Source organism: Danio rerio, chromosome 15 (genome assembly GCF_052040795.2).
Source record: "Danio rerio strain M-AB ecotype USA chromosome 15, GRCz13ab, whole genome shotgun sequence".
Taxonomy (NCBI): domain Eukaryota; kingdom Metazoa; phylum Chordata; class Actinopteri; order Cypriniformes; family Danionidae; genus Danio; species Danio rerio.
Genome location: NC_141035.1, coordinates 8,635,006 through 8,655,641, shown reverse-complemented (window position 1 = coordinate 8,655,641; position 20,636 = coordinate 8,635,006). Strand labels below are relative to the sequence as shown.

At 33.5% G+C, this 20,636-nt stretch overlaps 1 protein-coding gene and 1 long non-coding RNA gene across 4 annotated transcripts in view; one reads left to right on the top strand and one right to left on the bottom strand.

The window, feature by feature from the left end:
- The first annotated feature begins 3,278 nt into the window (after positions 1–3,278).
- Positions 3,279–20,636, top strand: part of gbe1b (glucan (1,4-alpha-), branching enzyme 1b) — a 251,310-nt gene continuing 233,952 nt past the window's right edge. For all 3 annotated transcript variants that reach the window (XR_015509028.1, XM_087283697.1, XM_087283698.1), the window contains exon 1: positions 3,279–3,415. Coding sequence is in view for 2 of the 3 variants with exons in the window: in XM_087283697.1 (XP_087139823.1) it covers positions 3,318–3,415 (98 nt within the window). In the remaining variant the exon portion in view is untranslated. The remainder of the gene's footprint in view (positions 3,416–20,636) is intronic.
- LOC147833580 (uncharacterized) lies at positions 12,446–19,158 on the bottom strand. Its single transcript, XR_015509031.1, has 3 exons — positions 15,648–19,158; positions 15,019–15,597; positions 12,446–14,979 (listed from the first exon to the last, which is right to left on the bottom strand). It is a non-coding gene; the product is annotated as an uncharacterized LOC147833580 (long non-coding RNA).

Below are 20,636 nucleotides of genomic sequence, written 5' to 3'. Positions count from 1 at the left end.
ATTAAATTAAACAAAATTAAATTAAATTAAATTAATAAAATTAAATAAAATAGGTAAAATTAAATTAATAAAATAAAACTAAATATAATGAATGAATAATAAATTAAATAAATTAAATGAATAAAATTAAATTAATAAAAATAATGTGATGAATAAAATTAAATAAAATTCAACAAAATAAATAAAAAAGATGAACAAAAAATTTATATAATGTACTGAATGAAATAGAATAAGATTAATTAAAATGAATAAAATGAACAAAATGAATAAAACAAAAAATGTGATGAATAAAATAAAATTAAACAAACTCGATTCAAGTTAATAAAAATTACATGAGTAAAAATAAAAATAAGTGAAATTAAATTTAGAAATTTAATATCTTATAATCCAATGAATAAAATAAAATGTATTAAAATAAATAAATAATAAAATTAATATAATCCGATAAATAAAATAAATTAAACAAAATTAAAGTAAATTATTTAAAAATAAATGAATAAAATAAAATAAGATTAAAGAAAAGATTATAAGATATTATTTTATTAAGATTATTTTATTATAAGATAAAAATTAATAAAATAAAATAAATGTGATTAATAAAACAAAATGAAACAAAATTAAATTAAATTTATTACAATAAATTAAATAAATTTTTATAAAAATATGTTCAATTAAATGAATTAAATTAAATTAGATAAAATGAATGAATAATAAATAAAATAAAAAAAGATTTATAAATAAAATAAATAAATTAAAATTTATATAATATGATGAATAACATTTTTATAAAATTAGACAAAATAAAAAATATTTAAAATTAAAAGAACAAAATAAAATGAAATATAATGTAATAAATTAAATAAGATTAAATAAAATGAATAAAATAAAATAATTGTGATGAATAAAATTAAGTTAAACAAAATTAAATTAAATAACTTACTTAAAATTAAAAGAATAAAATAAATTAAATGCGATAAATAAAAAATGTAAAATAAGATTAATTAAAATGAATAAAACTAAATTAAATATAATGAATTAAATTAAATTTAAGTAAATTTAATTTAATTTAATTTAATTTGGCGGAGTGATGGTGCAGTGGGTAGCGATGTCACCTCACAAGATGGTCGCTGGTTCAAATAAGCCAAAAACTTACTCTGATTTCTCCTTAATCTTCAAACTAATGAAGGTTAAACTAATGAAGGTTAAACTAGGTAAACACCTACAATTGTTTTTATTTAAAATTATTCTCCTCTTACTTTAATGTTTGGCAGCACAACAAGAAGGTTGCTGGTTCGAGTCTTGGCAATGAAAATAAATGAATATAGTTAAATTACAATACATTTACATTTACTGGTACATTTTTCTTTCGGGCTGCACAGTCCCTTTAAGCAGTTTCTTTTTGTGTGTGGTCGATGAAATTACATTAAAATTGTTTTAAGAATGCTTTTTTTTTTTTTTTTTTTTTTTTTTTTAATAAAAGCAGCTTAAAGGTGATGTGCTGATGAATATTGCATTCTCTTTCTGTGTGTGAAGTTTACATAAATAGGCTCACTCTCTTTACAGCATATGTAACCTTGAAAGTAACCAAACCATATGGTGTTGTGTTCTGTGGACATGCCACACATTGCACATCATATTATTCAGTAAGCTGAAGGATAAAAGATCAAGGATGAACGAATATCTGGCCCCACAATATGGGTCAAAAGTGCTTGCCCTTGTATAATACTGCTTTTGGATAATATATTGCACAATATTGGTCTGTCTTATGCAAAAGTATTTGAATAGTCTATTTTAGGTTATGTGTACTAAGTATATGCATAGTTAGTATAGTATGTATATAGTGCGGTAGTGTTCATAGTGGAATGACAATGAATGCTTGATTAGACTTAATCATTATTTAAACTTATTTTAAAAATTAATAAACTGTGTCCTTAATTTATTTATAAAAAAGAATTAATTTATTCATATATATATATATATATATATATATATATATATATATATATATATATATGTGTTCACAGTATGTCTGATAATATTTTTGTTCTGGAGAAAGTCTTATTTGTTTTATTTCAACTAGAATTAAAGCAGTTTTTATTTTTGTAAAAACCATTTTAGGTTTTTAAATTTTAAATTTTTCTCTCCGTTAAACAGAAATTGGGGGAAAAAAAATAAACAGGGGGTCTAATAATTCAAGGGGGCTAAAAATTCTGACTTCAACTGTATGTATGTATATCTGTTGCCACAACATAATGAACCGCCATTGTCCAGCACACATTCTACGCAGCAGATACCCTTCCAGCCACAACCCATCACTGGGAAACATTCATACACACCCATTCACACACACACACACACACACACACACACACACACACACACACACACACACACACACACACACACACACACACACACACACCCACACACACACACACACACTCTCATACAGCTTAACCAATTCACCTGCACCGCATCGTACGCATGTCTTTGGACTTGTGGGGGAAACAAGAGCACCCGAGGAAACCCATGCGAACATGGGGAGAACATGCAAACTCCACATAGAAACGTCAACTGACCCAGCCGAGGCTTGAACCAGCGACCATCTTGCTGTGAGGCCACAGCACTACCTACTGCACATATTATTATTATTATTAGTATTTGTATAAGTAGTAGTTTTATTATGATTATTATTAATAGATTGGTTTAAAAATAGATCTATAAGTTATAAAACGGCAACAAATTAAAATTATATAACAAAATCTATAGATTAAACAAATAAATAAATAAATAATTAAAAGAATAAATAAATAATAAACAACAAAAAGAGAAAAAAAATTTATGGAGAAAATCGATAATGTCATATTAGATAATGTCATGTTATTAAGATTTACATTTAAACATTATTATATTTAAAATAACCTGTTTATGATTGATTACCTTGATTATTATGTATCGTATATACAGTAACAGCAGTGATATTTAGCAGAGGGTCTTTTCAGGTAAAAATAAAAAATAAAAAATCAATGGTAACTTCTATCAAGGGCAAAAGTTCATCGATCCGCCTCTCCGCCTTCCCTCAAATCCCCTAGTCCTTCCCTTAAAGCCACACACCGTCATTAAAAGAGCAAACATTAAAACACGAGCCCACAAAGCGACATCCTCCAGTCTCCGTAAGGACAGGACATAAAAACACCAGCTTGTGCTTTAAAACACACTGCAAAACCACAAACGCTGCACACTGCTGCCTATAAAAGCAGCACTCTCAACCTTCAATCGAGACAGTCGCTGCTCGATTGCTCTGGTCTGACGCAAACATGGCAGAATCGGAGAGTAACATTTCAGTTCCTCACTTGAAATCTCTTCTGCAAATGGATCCCTACCTCAAGCCCTTTGAAAAGGACTTCGAGAGGAGGTAAAATCCGCTTTTAACAGTTGTTTGTGTGTTGTCGGGGGAGTGTTTTGAACCGTTCCCGTCAAAACTCACAGTGACATGCGTCTGTCAGTCAGTCTGTCAGATCTGTGCAGATCTTCTGAGTTATTATTGGTATAATAATTCAGTGTGTTATGCAGTAATAAGCAGCTGCCCTGTGTGTAAAAACAGTAAGCGCACTATTCAGTGTGCATGTTTGTTATGGCCACTGGTGCACTGTGTTGATGGCGATGACAGTTCACCACTCCACTTCTCTGCAATGAACCCGTTTCAAAAAGTCAAACCCACATAATAGAAGCGAACAGATGTTTTAGACAGTCGAGGACAAGAGTTGGCGTTTTAGTAGTGCGACTCCTGTATTGCTGTGCAATATTCATGAAGAGCAACATAAACAGTGACTAAAATATTTGTGTTAATTTATTATTTTATTAATAATATCATAACAACAACTGCAACATCAACATTATTATTTTTATTTATATTCATGTTGTTATTATTATTATAATTGTTGTTTTTATTATATCTAACAATTATTATTATTTATATCTAACAATTATTTTATTGCATGCTATTTTATTAATGTTTTTAGTTGATGTAATTATTTACCTACCTGGAAAATTAATACATTTAATAATAAAAAAGCAGATTAGTAGTAGTAGTAGTAGTAGTAATAAATAAAGTAGATAAATAATGATGAAATCCATATTTATATAATACTATTGATAATAATAATAATAATAATAATAATAATAATAATAATAATAATAATAATAATGTATTTGTTGTCATATTAATTATTATTACTATTTATTCTATATATTTTATTATGTCTAACAATTATTTGTATTAAATGTTTTCTTTTTTACATGAATATTCTTAATTTTATTGCATGCTATTTATTTATGTTTTTAGCTGATGTATTTACTTATCTACCTGCGAAACAAAGACATTTCATAATCAAAAAGCAGGTCCAATGAATTCATAAAATATATTTTATTTTATTACTTTTTTAACAAAAGTAATTTGTTTTGTAGCATTATTATTATTATTATTAGTAGTAGTAGTAGTAGTAGTAGTTGTAGTAGTAGTAGTAATAGTATTTTTATTATTATTTATTCTATTATTCATTTAGTAGCAGTAAAAAATATTACTAATAATTAAGGTACTTAATGTGACAACAATTTTCAACAGTGGATCTAACTTAGAAATTTCAAATTTAAAACTTTCCTTATAATTAGTAATTTTGTTTTGATTTAATTGGTGTTACAGTGTTATAAGCTTTAAGACAAAAATTATAAATGACATCATTCAATCAAGCTTTCATTTATTCCATTCTTTTTTGCTGAATATTGTTAAAAACAACCCTAATATTGTATTATCATGTATACAACATAAAGTGAACATAAATATTTTCTCCAGTAAATATTATAACAAATAAATAACAAGTTTATAACAGTGTTTATATAAATTATACTATACTACGCCTGTCTTTACTGCATCTAAGCTAACTTACCTGAACTATCTCTATCAAATGTCCAGTCTGCATAATTTTCATGGTCACTAAAACCCATATCATCCTCACTTTCATCTGCAGGAAGAGCCTGTTCTGTCCTTTTCTTGTTTCACTTACCATTGAACATGGTGGTGCTCGCTAATGCACTGTTCCCTGTATTTATATCTAATCAAAAGTAGTATTGCCATTTGCCATTTAAACTAGATTTTATCCTAATGCAAATGTCATTAACATACAAGTAATCAACATTAAATTACTAGCATTCTTGTTGTTATTGTTACAACTTCACAACAGTTCACAGTTGACCTTGCTAGCTAGCTAAGCCATTGCAATATTGCACGTTCCACTAGTTTTTGCACTATTTGGTAACACATACATTTGATCGATTTACAAAAAAATCAATATTGTTTTGAATATGTTATCATGACTTACTAGAAACGATGTTTGAAATTTTTTTGTAGATCTGACTTAAGTTGATCCTTTGTTTTTATTCATGTTTACATTTGCATTCAACAACTACTCACAATAAAAGACAGTCTTTCAGAAATGGCGCTATAGAAAAACACTGTGTGTCATGTTACTTAACCAAAGCACATCATTGGCTACTCTAAGGTCTACTCTTTACAACAAAAAAATAAAATAAAAATAATGTTCGTCTTTAAGAGACACAAGTACCATGTTGTCATGTGGTGACACCGTGCAGTAGAGGGTTAATAATCTAAAAGCAGGTCCAATTAATTTTTTTAATATATATTTCATATTAAGACTATTTTAACAGTTTTTTTGTAGCATTATTATTATCATTATTATTATTATTATTATTATTATTATTATTATTATTATTATTATTATTAATATTAGTAGTAGTAGTAGTAGTAGTAGAAAAAATAGCATTAGTATTATTATAAGTAGCTGTAGTAGTAAATAAACTAGATAAATGATGATATTCATATTCCATTCATATTATTATTGTTTGTTGTAGTGTTAATATTCTCTTCATTGTCATTATTTTTTTTATTATGTCTAATTTGTTTTATTATATGTTTTATTTTTGCATGAATGTTCTATATTTTATTACATGCTAATTAAAAGTAATTAAATAAAATAGATAAATAAAAATGGTGTTAATTATGTTGTTGTTGTTGTTATTATTATTATTAATATTATTATTATTATTATACATATTCATTCATTCATTTTCTTTTCAGCTTAGTCCCTTTATTAATCCGGGCTCGCCACAGCGGAATGAACCACCAACTTATTCAGCCCGTTCTTATGCAGCGGATGCCCTTCTAGCCACAACTTCTAAGAATTATTATTATTATTATTATTATTATTAATAATAATAATAATAATAATAATAATATTACAGTCATTTATTTTGCATGGGAAATTCTGTTATAACTTTCATATGCCTTTTTACCAAAACCAATACAGTACATATCAAAAATTTTAATAAGTCTCTCTCTCTCTCTCTCTCTCTCTCTCTCTCTCTCTCTCTCTCTCTCTCTCTCTCTCTCTCTCTCTCTCTCTCTCTCTCTCTCTCTCTCTGAATAAGTGTTTCTTCCCTTTTGGGCCCCTTTTTCACTTTAGTGATTTATTTATTTGTTAAAAACACTCATAAATATTCATAAAGTCATCTTTTTACACAATTTATACACTCTCTGAAAATTTCCTTCCTAATTAAGATATTAGGGACTACCCTATAAGAAGTTTATATGCATTTAAGATATGCAAACTCTTTCTTTATTATAATGAAATTCATATTAATATAAATACATCTGTAATAATTTTTATATGGTTGGTTTGAGTCAGTTTGTGGCTCATGGTCTGTAAACTCCTCCCTTGTGTTAGCCAATTTTGCTGATTGGTTAGCTGGCCAAGTCTGTTTGATTGGTCTTTCTCTTTCCATATCTTTTCAGTGTCAAAGGTGAACGGCTATTTTAGAATGTTTGTACTTTGCAGGCAGGTGGTGATTATGCAAATGCAATCACTTTCTCTGGCAAAACAAATAGTTTTTAAAATATAAGGACTTTGATAAGAGGATTTAGAGCTGACTCTTTCTTTTGAGAGACATTTTCTTTAATTATCATGCACTTTCTTATTAACAACTTTGCAGAGTACAGAGAGGACAGTATATGAGAAACAGCAAATCATTTTGTAAAACACACATGCCTTGCACTTCAATCCAGGATGTACCGCAGTCTATTTATATACTACAGTGTGAATAAGTGGGTTGAGCTAACCAGACAGTGATGTGTGGAAGCAAGCATTGATCTTCTTCTATGAAGTTTAGGTCCTGTTACATAATGAATTACATTTTACAAACTGTCATACTGGCATATTTGCTTTAAGATCAGCTGTTTTTAGACTAACTATGTAGTCCTAAAATGTGCAGAATGCTTTATAGAACGATGATCTTGTATATGTCAGAGGAACAATGGAATTTCGATTTCTTATTTTATGACCCGCTTTTGAACTTCTACTAGGGCTGGGTGATGCAGCAGAATAATTACCAGAATCAGACATTTTATGGTGTAAACGTGCATAACCAAACGTTTGATAATTAAATCATTTATTTTGAGTGTGATGCCTGACAGGATGAAAAGTTTGACAGTTTAAATGAGAATCGATTGATTCTCCTTTTGATCAACAAGCAACATGGATTTAGTTCAAACGACAGACAATTGTACTTACTGTTTGCACACATGTACCAAAGCAATTGAGAAATACTGTGATATGTTATGCTATCAGATAAGCTTTGTGCATTAGAGTTAGGCTATAGACCTTTTTCTTGGAACGCAAAATTACCCATTATGCTTTGCGTGTATGCGCAAGGAGAATGCGAAGAACTTCCGGTCGGCAGCTGATGCATGTAAACAGTCACATTTGGACAGCTTTGAAACGATAGTTTTAATCTATTTTACCTGCTTTTATCCTCTTTGAACTAATACTGTTGTCCATCAGCACCATCTCCTGGACTGATCATTTAAAGAAATGCGATCTAATAGGAGGGAAAACAGCTGCTGTGAGGCGTTTTCCCCTCGTTGTCAGACTGCATCTTCTGCAGTTTAAATGAAGCCTTGTCATCGCTTAAGTCAACATTTTCTCTTTATTTCAAATATATAACCAGCCCAAACAAATGTAATTCACCAAAATGTTTGACACACACATGTAGCCTGTACTGTGTCACTGACACACTGATTTAATAACTGTGACAAAGTGAAAATATAGGCTAGTGTCATTTCGAAATGACAGAAGAACACAAACCATGGTAAAAACAACACACGAAATACAACACAAACGACTCGCGATCAGAATGAACAACAAATCAGCCAGCCGAGTATCAATAACAGACTTTTATTGGTCATTTTTGTAAATTGCACGACTTTCATACCTGTTAAGTTTCATACCAGTACTCTGGTTTTCTCTCTCTCTCTCTCTCTCTCTCTCTCTCTCTCTCTCTCTCTCTCTCTCTCTCTCTCTCTCTCTCTCTCTCTCTGTGTGTGTGTGTGTTAAAGAGCCGCTGAGCTAACAGCTGACAGGCTGGGAACGCACACACACTAGACACGTGAACTAGGAGAACGTTTTTCTCGTATTTCTGACGTGCTTGAACCACATGTGACAGATTATAACGGCTTTAACAGACACATTTCTAAGTTGTGTTTCACAAAAACACTCTGTTATCCATTAAAAATGTTATTGAAACCCATTTTCGGAGCACAAATTACCAGTTGTACACGCTGTAAACGGAAGTTTTTAGCATTCTACCGGAAGACGCTGGTTGCTATGGCGCCCGCAATGCAGCAGCCATGAAAAGGTCTATAGTTTCAGTTTAATCCATGTTTTATGTTACATTTTTGTTCTATTTACATGGTTTTGACAAACAGGTGTCTGGGGTTTGCATTGGTTCAAAGTGTCAAAAAGCTTTTGTTTCTCCCATCACAAGAGTGAAACGCTCACTCAATTAAGCCCTGCTATATCTTTTTTATTTTTGATTTCCCTCAGTTCCATGTGTGCAATACTCGAGTAACATCTGACGCAGTTTTATTTTATTATTATCTTGCATTGTTGCAATGCAGGGATCCTGTTGGGAACGCTCTTGGCATTGGCTCTGCAATGAGATCCTATGACAATGCAAGAATGTAACCTACTACGTTGCAAAAGTTCTCGCATACCTTCCACCACATCAGCAGTATTCAGTTCGGCTTAGTTCGCAGTACACTACTCTTCCATTCATGAGCCCACACAACCATTAAAATGAATGGAAAAAGAAGTATTATTAGGTCGCTCGCATTAACACAAAGACCTACAGGAAAGTGATGGATGACTTGAGGTGACCACCTCAAATATCTAATTATAATGTCACTCGTAATTATAGTTACAGTTTAACAGGGTTTTATTCGAGCACATAAACAGTGATGCACAATTGGTACTCCAGTTTCTGATTGCTTATGCCTGGAGAACGCGGAGTGCTCTGTACCAATTAGTTGCCACTTAATTGCAATCCAGAGAGTGGCACTGTCAGCAACCGTACGCTCGCCACTTTAATGCTGGAAATGCATGGTCCTATGGCACCGTCTTTAGGTTTGATTATAATGATAACAATGTCTAATTGCGTTGTTGCGCGCATTAAGTGCGCGTAGCGCCGTCTGCATATTTATGACTCGACATTCTCCCTTCATTAGTGCCACAGAGACCACTGACAAGTGAAATGGAGTTCTTCATTATCGTTTTAATTAACACCAAAGTCTTGAGGGGTAGCCATCGAGGTATCTGAAAAACATGGTACGCATGGTTTCTAATTTTGTCCCTCTCTGTGGAGCTGGTTCGGAAAGAGGAATAATGCCGTGTGAAATGTGTGTCACCATTTGACTGAGTAAAACCGCATGGGATGCAAGAAAGTCCGATTATTAAGGTAGGCTGCGCTCTTGTTAGTGTGTTCCCTAAAACTCTTTTGAAAATGGAGGTTAATAACGTTTCCGATTTCTGGGCTACTTTCATTTGCTCTGGATGAGAGGGAGCCCATGTGGGAAATCTCTTTAACATCTCAATTGTTTCTCATAGAGTGCAGGGATAACTATAGAGAGCAATTTGAGAATTTTCTTAAATTTTTTTTTTACTTCTCTGTGCAAGTGCATCTCTATTATATTAAGGCTACTGTGAGTTGTTATTGTAACAATAAGAGTTAAAGATGCGAGAGTCATTAATACTTTATTATAGATAAATCATAATCAAGGTTTGAAGGTAGCAAGTTGTCAAATCATTTAACACACGGTAAAGAAAGGCAGGCTTCCACACAACTTGATCATGTTGTCCACACCAATCAATTTACTGTAAGTTAAATAAGTTATAATTAAGTGGATTGAACATAAAACAATTAAGTTTAAGTTAGGTTGAATGATACAAAATCATCATAATTAGGAAACATTTATTGTAAAGTTGATATTCTTGGACATAAAATATCAAAATTGTGACAGCTTAATTTCAAGATATTATGAAAAGTCTGGTATAATTATGAGATGTAAGATGCTACAATTGTGTGGCACAGTGGCTTAGTGGTTAGCACTGTCACCTCACAGCAAGAAGATCGCTGATTCGAGTCCTGGCTGGGTCAGTTGGCATTTCTGTGTGAACTTGCATGTTCTCCTATGTCGGCATGTGTTTTATCCGGGTGCTCCAGTTTCCCCCACAATCCTAAGTCATGCGCTATAGGTGAACTGAATACGCTAAATTGGCTGTAGTGTGTGTGTATAGATGTGAGCGTGTACACTCTTAGAAATAGAGGTACGCGAGCTGTCACTGACTGGGGTGGTACACATTTGTACTTGAGGGTCCATATTGGTACTTCAAAAGTCTATATTAGTACCTAAAAATTTTAGGAGGAACACTATTGTACGGCTACGCAGTGGCGCAGTAGGTAGTGCTGTCGCCTTATAGCAAGAAGGTCACTAGTTCGTGCCTCGGCTGGGTCAGTTGGCGTTTCTTGGTGGAGTTTGCATGTTCTCCCTGCGTTCGTGCGGGTTCCCCCAAGTCCAAAGTCATGCAGTACAGGTGAATTGGGTAGGCTAAAAATGTCCGTAGTGTATGAGTGTGTGTGTGAATGTGTGTGTGGATGTTTACCAGAGATGGGTTGCGGCTAGATGGGCATCCGCTGCATAAAAACTTGCTTGATAAGTTGACGGTTCATTCCGCTGTGGCGACCCCGGATTAATAAAGGGACTAAGCCGACAAGAAAATGAATGAATGAGTAATTAGCAAGTAAAAAGTAAAAGCAAGAATGTTAAGTATAGCAGCTTAAAGATGCTTCTCATATGGAGAATGAAGCCACATTAATTGCACAGGAGTGTTTTGTTCACAGACTTCAACAGAGTCTACAATCTTGATGGTGATGTAGGTCTCATCTATAATCCGATCTTTATTTTGTATTTTCTGTTGGATTCAAGTCAGGTGATTGGCTGGAGTTTCTTTTTCTGAAAACATTTGTTTGTTTTGGACTTTTTTTAATTCCAAATAGAAATTCACATATTTGAGAGTTTCCTTGGCTGTGTTTTGGATCATTTTCTTGCTAGAATGTCCAAAAAGTATTATTTATTTATTTATTTATTACTATTAATATTTTTATGTGTCAGGACTGGGCTTCCACACATATCAGATATAATATTAATCCAAAAATAAGAGTCCAGTATAATATCACAGGAGTCTTCTGTAGTGTTTTAATAGAGATTTCAGAGTCTTGTGCAGTGCTTATATTAGCCAAGATGTCAAAACCAGCAATACTTGTTTTGTTTGTTTTGCTTTGTAACCTTTTTGTTATGAATTATTATTAGAAAATCTTGCAACCCAAGCATATGCGCTGTTAGATCAATTATGAAAAAATTAAGGCCATTAAAAAGTCTTAATCGCATTTTTACGAGGTCTTAAATTTTGTTCAAGTGTTGTCCAAAGTGTTTGACTCCAAACAAACATAAATAAATAGATTTATTTTCCTCGATCCACGCTCTTGGTTCGGGCCGGGTGCTTCTGGCCAAGCTCCTCTGTCTGGTTGATGTCACATAATTTGCGACAAACATGAGAAGGTGATGTGACGCCCTCCACATTTAGCAAAACCACAGAGCGAAACAGCCGGCAAAAAAGGAAAATGTAAGTTTGTGTACTTCTGGTTGGAGAAAGACGCTGAAAACAACCGCATAATTTATTCTTTTAAGCCTTGCTTTTTCTGAGCTCGTCTGAGTTCTGTTGCGTGGTTGTGCTCCATTGATTTATTAACTACAACTGTTTAAGTTAAAGTTTTGATACTGATTAGAACTTGGAAGTGGCGATGGTATTAAAATATTCTAAGGTCTTAAAGTCTTAAAAACCTTTTTGATTCCTGCTTATACCCTGGCGCTACAACTCAATGTTGTAACTGATTTAACGTCTGAGTTACTGATGAGAGTCCAGTACTTCCACGATGCATATGCTGTAAGCAATAAACTTTTTCATGGAAGCTGAACAAATATTAGATGTCAGTGAAGTGTTTTGTAAGCAAGATGTACTTTGTTTTATTGGTTTTTGGTGGTGAAACCCTTTTCCTCAGCTCCTGCAGGCTGCAATGTTTTCTGATAAACAAACACTCTAATAGGGTGAACAGAAGAGCGGTGCGTCTACTGTTTTATCAGAGGCTAATCATTTACATGATGCCCTGGATTTCAGCATGGGCAAACAATATAAAAGCTGTTTCAGTCCTCGTGTATGAGATTTAAGGTTTGGGACTCTGCTGAAGTCTGTTCTAAAATGAAAGCGTTAGAATTTAATTGATTTGCTATGGTTTTTAATGACCCGCGTCTCGCATTAACAGGTGAAAATCCGATCTACCCGCTTACACTGCAGACGCAAGATCACAGATCTGATTCATATCGAATAAATTTCCACATATGAACAAGGCCTGCATCTGATTTGAGTAAATTGGAATCCTTGTGATTTGTTCCTGCTTACCGGCCATATCCGATCTGTGCCACATGGGGAGAAAAAAAATGGAACTGAGTCACTCGAATAGTGCAGTGTAAATGCGGCCTAAGTCTTCACTCGAAACAAAGCATCTAATTCTTGCAATGTTTTTGAGATTACGCTCATTATGCTCATTTACTTACTGCTTTGACATAGAGCTGCACAATTAATTGTTAAAAGATCGCAATCTCGATTCGACCCCCTAGACGATCTTAATCCAGCATTTCTACGATTCTGTCAATCATATTTTCAAGTTCAGGAGAGAAGAAAAGGCGGCTGCACGAGTCTTTTCATTGTTTCACATGCGTTGCTCAGTGACATTGACACCTCCAAATGATGTTGAATGAGTCACATACTGTATTTCTAAGGTATAATTCACCTAAAAATGTCATTTTTGTCTTCATATAATGATGTTTTCGCGGCCGGGAAATCCAATGTGACGTGAGCTGCTGACCATGAGCTGTTATCAAAGAGAGGGCGCGCGTGCGCTCTATTTAATGATAGACGCGCGGGAGTCTACTTTAGTGAACAGAACCTGCAAATATTGCGAGTAACAGGTAATACAGTCGTAAATAATTTTCCATTTGTGGCACAGAGTGATCGTTTGGGAGCCGCGCGAAGTATGAACAAGCACTTAGCAGTCAAAATGAAACCGAAAGTGTGCACTTCATTTAAATGTCGCATATTGCATTTTCGAGTTATGATTACGACAAGCATTTATGTTTTTTCTTTCATAGCGAACCCACAGTTGTGCATGAAAATAAATGTTTACAATGTCAGTATAACTACTATAGCCTATTTATTGTTGAATATAATCTGATAATGGCAGATGTCTGATTTTACCAGTAAATAAAATTGTCTAATATGACAGATTGCAAGCATATATCTCAAACATAATAATTCATCATCAGAATTATCATAAGGAGAATAAAATTATTTATAGAAACCAGTAGACCTACACATTATATTATTATCGATGTTGACATATGTTTGTTTTTAATACCTTTATTTTACATCTACAGAATCGTGAGAAAATCGGGATCTTTATTTTAAGCAAAAAAATCGCGGTTCTCATTTTAGCCAGAATCGTGCAGCTCTATTTTGTCATGACTACTGAAATTCAGATCTGACTCCAGAATCACACTAAGATTCTTGACCTTATTTTTTGTTGTTAACATGAACCAACAATAAACAAATGTAATTTCATTAACTAACATGGGCAAATATTGTAATATATGTATTGTTCATTGTTTGCTTATGTTAGTAAATGCTTTAACTAATACAAGCTTATCCTAAAGTGATATGCATTATATTTTTTTATGTTCTAATTGTAGATGAGGTTAATAGCTAATATTATACAATTGCATTTTTTAATTAAGTTTAAAAGTAAACATGGCTCTTTCTCTCACTGTTGATTTTAATGCGTTATGCTCTTGAAACTATAATAAAGTGTAATCTGTTGTACTTCATGATTGTGATTTTTAATTTCATTTAAGTTCAGTTTTACTCTGAACATACATTAAAGTAATACTCTATGCTTTTTTTTTGTTCTTATACATGGATCCTTTTTTATAGCTCAGGTGAACATTGTAATAATACACTCTAAAAAATAATGAAATACATTTAATGAATCATTTATTATAAGTCAACAACAATTATTTTTATGTTGCTTTAACTCACTTTGCTTTAACTTCAACAATTTTTTTCAGTTACTTAAAGATTAACCTAATATTTAGAGTTAGTTTTTATTTATATAAGCTTTGGATGGCAGGGGAGGGACTTTTTCATAGACATGCCTCCTGAAATCCAGAATGCGTGCCCCGTGACATGACAGCAGACAACCTACTAGCTCATGTCATTTACCAGTTAGAAATGTAGTCTGGTGGCGTGCAGGAGTCACACTTATCACTAATCCAAACTTGCATGCTAATTCAGAGGGAATATTCAGAGTAGCTTGGTAAACAGTATAGGGAGGCTGTCATTGTTCAAAAATGAACTAATGTGAATGTAAAAGCTGCTTCGGCTCAGTAAAGCAGGTTAGGCGCTATTTACTGATGTTTACTTGTTAAACTAAAAAATCTACTTTATCAATTCTGTGAAAGGACCTTATGAAACTGAAAATAGTCACATCAATATTTCGCCGGCGGATTTCAGTGGCTGAACAAGTCTGTGCATATTACCCATTCATGATACAACAGCATCTACATCAGCTCTGTGTGACTAAAATAGTTTTAAAACGTAGCATTACCTGTTTAATAGAAATACTTCAGCTAGTGTCATCCTTCCTCCAGCATGCAAAAGTAACTCCAATGTTGATTTAGGATTTAAAAAAAAAAAAAAAAAAACTAAATTCATTTTTATCGTGACTGTGGCTGTCTTGTGTGCACGTGTTGTGAACGCGCTGCGCTCATGCAGGCGTGCAAGCGCTAATGGCAGATATGCGTGAACGGAGATGTGCAGAAACCCAAATCTACATTTGCTGACGGACAGTTTGGGCTACTTATCGGAATTATGGGAGATGTTGACCTGACAATATTTAACTGGATGAATATTTATTAGTTTTATGCCTTACCCAGAATATAAATCTACATTTAGAGCATTTACTTTATTCATTACTATTGGACTGTGAAGAGACTTTCAACCAGCAAAACAAAAAATGTTTCTGAACACAATCACCTACTGCACCTTTAAGGCAGCAATATTTTTTTTTACAGTGTACAGTATATTGTAAAGAAAGCTTAAAAAAACCAAACAAACAAGAAAATGTGATCTCTAGTACACACAATTGACTCGTCTTAAGCCCTCTGTTTCCCTACTCTGTAGTCTGGTGTTTTTGTTGAATAAGTGGTTTATTTAGGGAGTGTTTTTACGAAGACTGGGTCAAGCTGAACACACATCAATGTGTCGTGGCTCATACCAGCTTTAGCAAACCTCACACACCTGTCTGGCCCCTTCAAAGCTCCTCTCCTGCCCATAAATAATTGTACACAGGCAGGTGCCAGTGCAAATGCTGCCCGGCCCTTGATCAAACCAGCGTCAGACGCCCCTGAGCAACATGAGTGGTTCTTATGAGCACAAGCGTCAAAATCAACAAGGTCTTGAGGGCAGCTCTGAAGCACGCTGCACGTCAACTGAGCGAACCAAGTGTCAGGAATTCAGACGACTAGAAGAGACTCAAGAAACTCCAGACTGGGATTGATATGTGTTGCTCTGATCACTCGGTTCTGAAGTTAACAACAAAAAAGTTGTGGTAACTTCTTAAACCTCTTCAGATTTTGAAGTACTTTGGAACAATAGGCCTCTTTTATGCCTTAAAGTCGAAGAATTTTCACTTTGCAACTATTTTGCTATTTTGTGTGGCTCCTATGTGTGTGCGCAAGTGTGTGAGAGAAAAGGGCTTGTATATACACTTTTCTTTTGTTTACAATTTTGATTAACTTGAACTGAAACAAATGGAGCCATGCAATATCAAACAATTAATGTTTTCCCCTCAAATTCCACGTTTTATGTATTTTTTTAATATACTTTTTTGGATTTAATAAGATTTTTTTTATTGAAAATCCCACCAACTGACCAATCAATCAATCAATCAATCCAACAAACAAGGCATTAATCAATTAATTCAACAACCCATCCATCCGTCCGTTTGTTCGTCCAGCAACAAATTAGTCCATCCATGCACCCACTCATCTACTAATATACCAATCCACCAATCCATCCACCAATGCATCTATCCATTCGTCCATCCACCCATCCACTAGTGCTGTAACTGATCACAAATCTCACGGGTCGGATCATAATATAGTTTTTAAAAAAATGTATTTTGCTTTCCATTTATTACAAAAACAGTCCTGCAAGAAACTTTTGGCTTTAACAGAACTTAGAACCTGTAATTTTATTATAAAAATAGAGAAGAAATAATCACCTGAATGAAATAAATAGTAAAATGTTCAGTACTTTGAAAAATTCACTGTTACTACTACTGTTGCTGATAACACTAAATGCAGAAATCTAACATTATAAGTTTTACAACCCAAATTTATTTTATTATCATTTTCAATGAATGATTTAGGTTTTACACTAATAAAACTTCATGTTTCATTGCTAGATGTATCAAATTATTCAGTGGCTTAAATTTGAGGCTGGTTGTTAGTTAAATGTAATTGCTGCCTACAGCTTTCACTTTTGAGTCAAGTTTAATGTATATGACGGTGATTTTAATCTTTACCACAAACATCAGTGCAGGTTTTGTCTAAACTATGAACTGTCATCCCAGTGCGTCTGTGTTATTTGACTGTTATGTAACTTCATACAGTAGGTGAGAGTTCAAAGTGGCTATTACCGCCGGAGCATATACCGCCGCCGTTTGAAACAGCTGCCGCTCTGTTTTTAGTGTATGACCGCAGTTTGTAAATAAGCCGCCAGGGGGCACAAAGGGACTGGATGCGAACGGACAGAATTAGCCTATACAGCAGCTTTAAATATGCTACTGTGTTTGTAAATGAGATTAAACAATTAAGTTTAAGCATTATAATCAAGTCAAAGCATTATAATTCCTTCATTAATCATTTAAAATTTGTTAACACGCTTTATTGTAAACTTTTTAAGTGCAAAGAGGATTAGCTTTGGAAAATAGAATTGAAGAAATAAAAGCCAACGAAAATGAAAGCACAAACATTCAGTAACTAACTCAAAAGACTAAAGAAAAAATCTTTTAAGATTAATAAACATTTGCAAATCATCATTTATTATTTATGTTGTGTGGTTGTTGAGATCCCGATCTTTTAATGATTAATCGTTCAGCTTACACTGAATGCATTGATGTAGGCTTAACACGTAGTGACTGAAAACATCTTTAATGAAGCACACCACATTCTAAATAACCCACCGCAACTTCTTCCATAATTATTATATTTTACAGGAACGTCTAAATGCTTTCATACATGTGATTTGAATGACATGAGAGTCGATCTCTCTACAGTCTTTTCAAATTTAGGATTTATTTACAAGTAAAAAAAAAGTAGTAATCCGCTGGACATGTAGGTTGTGATCCGTAAGAATCATGGATTAACCCTGATCCATTATACCCCAATGCATCCATTTACCCACACATCCACCAATGCATTCATCCCCCCATCCATCAACGCTTCCATGCACCCACCTATCCCCCAATGCATTCATGCAGCCATCCACCCACCAATGCATCCATATACCCACCCATTCCTCCAATTCATTCATGCATCCATCCACCAATGCATCCATCCATCTATCCACACATGCATGCATCCATCCATCCACCCATGCATCTATGCATCCATCCGCCAATGCATTCATTCACCCACCCATCCATCTATGTATCCATTAACCTATCCATTAATCTATCAATCAAATTAATTAACTTGTCAGTAAATAAATTCAACCCCTGGTGAAAGGATAATTTATTTACTAAAATAAAATATTTCATATTTCTTTGTGCAAAATGCAATATGTATAGGAAGTAAAACAACAGGTTATATTTTATTTTGACCCTTTACATACCCTTTTTTTAGCATTTTTTTTATTACTCTATTATTATTATTGTTTATTTATTATTGTTTAGTTTTCCCTGCCTTCGCGTGGGTTTCCTCCAGGTGCTCCGGTTTCCCCACAATCCAAAGACATGCCGTACAGGTAAATTGGGTAGGCTAAATTGTCCGTAGTGAATGAGTGTGTGTGGATGTTTCCCAGAGATGGGTTGTGACTGGAAGGGCATTTTCTGCGTAAAAACTTGCTGGAAAGTTGGTGGTTCATTCCGCTGTGGCGACCCCGGATTAATAAAGGGACTAACATTAAAAAATGAAATGTATTATTGCTTAGTGTTTATCTTTGTTTTTTATGTTTTCATGATTTTTTTAAAGAAGTCTAGAACAATCAAACAAGCCTTTCTATGACACAATATTCGATTTTTGTCTTCATATTTTATTAGTATACAATATTGTATAAATTGCCAAAATCAGTGCTTTGAATTCACTGCAGATTCAGCCTATAATAAAGCAAATAAACCTTTTGCTCACATAATAAATTTTTATAGTTTCGAGTTAGAAAAACACACAGAATTTGCCGGTAAAAATCTGAATCTATTTGGCCATGGAAAACCTGATCAGCGCATCACCATTTAGAATTACAGTCAAACTATTCCTCTGTTCTTTTCTTGTGCATTTTGTCCCATTTCATAATTTCTCAGAAAAAAAAATACTTTTCATGTAACCTCAAACTTTCTTTTGACACAGTTTCACCAAAGACTGCTGGGAAAAGCCAGCTTTCTGTTCTCCAGACTGTGTCTCATTGCATTCTCTCAGCTGATTCTGAAAGAGCATGAAATGCAGTCTGATTCCGTCTCCATCTGGGACTGATATCTCCCAGCGGTCTCTCTCTCTCTTTCTCTCTGACAGTTACTCAGTCGACTGTACATTTTGGAGAACAAGCCGTTGAAATAAGTGAACAAGCGGTGGGGACGATGGGAAGGTCAATGGGTCCAGCATGATATTGACACAATGCAGCGGTTACCAGAAATGATCCTGGTTCCGTTTCAAATCTAGGAACTCTGGGAAATCGGCCTAGAAGTTAGTTAAGTTCCAGATTGCTGGAACATGGGGCTCATGTCAGTAAACTCCACTTTCTAAACAAGTGATGCTTTAAAGAAGCCACTTAAGCTTGTTGTCTGACATTGGGTTCTCTGTAATTAATTAATCAGCATATCATGTACTTATTTTGATTAAAAATAAACATGCTAAGCTGTTCTATATGTTAAGTGTTGCTATTTAAAACAATTGCTGGCACTCGTCGAATGATTAGGTGGACATAGTTTGGCTCCTTTTACTGGGAAGTTAATTTATTTGTTAAAGTTTTCCACCAAAGGCATTATATTATTATTACTACTGTATTATTGTTACTGAAGGTGGCTCAGTGGTTAGTACTGTCGCCTCACAGCAAGAAGGTTGCTGGTTTGAGTGCCTGCTGAACCAGATGTCATTTCTGTGTGCAGTTTGCATGTTTTCCCACTGTTGGCGGGGGTTTCCTCTGGGTGCTCCGGTTTGCCCCACCACCCAACGACATGTGATATACAGTTGAAGTCAGAATTTATAGCCCCCTTTGAATTTTTTTTTTTTCTCTCTTTTTTTTTTTTTTATATATTTCCCAAATTATGTTTAACAGAGCAAGGAATTTTTCACAGTGTGTCTGATAATATTTTTTTGTCTGGAGAAAGTCTTACTTGTTTTATTTCGACTCAAATAAAAGCAGTCATTATTTTTTTAAAAGGCATTTTCAGGTCAAAATGATTAGCCCCTTTAAGCTATTTTTTTTTCAATAGTCTACAGAACAAACCATCGTTATACAATAACTTGCCTAAATACCCTAACCTGTCTATGGTTAACCTAATTAACCTAGTTAGTTAAGCCTTTGAATGTCACTTTAAGCTGTATAGAAGTGTCTTGAAAAATATTTAGTCAAATATTATTTACTGTCATCATGGCAAAAATAAAATAAATCAGTTAATAGAAATGAGTTATTAAAACTACTATGTTAGAAATGTGTTGAATAAATCTTCTCTTCGTTAAACAGAAATTGGGGAAAAAATAAACAGGAGGTTTCATAATTCAGGGGGGCTAATAATTCTGACTTCAATTGTAATTGGATGAATAATTGAATGAACTAAAATGG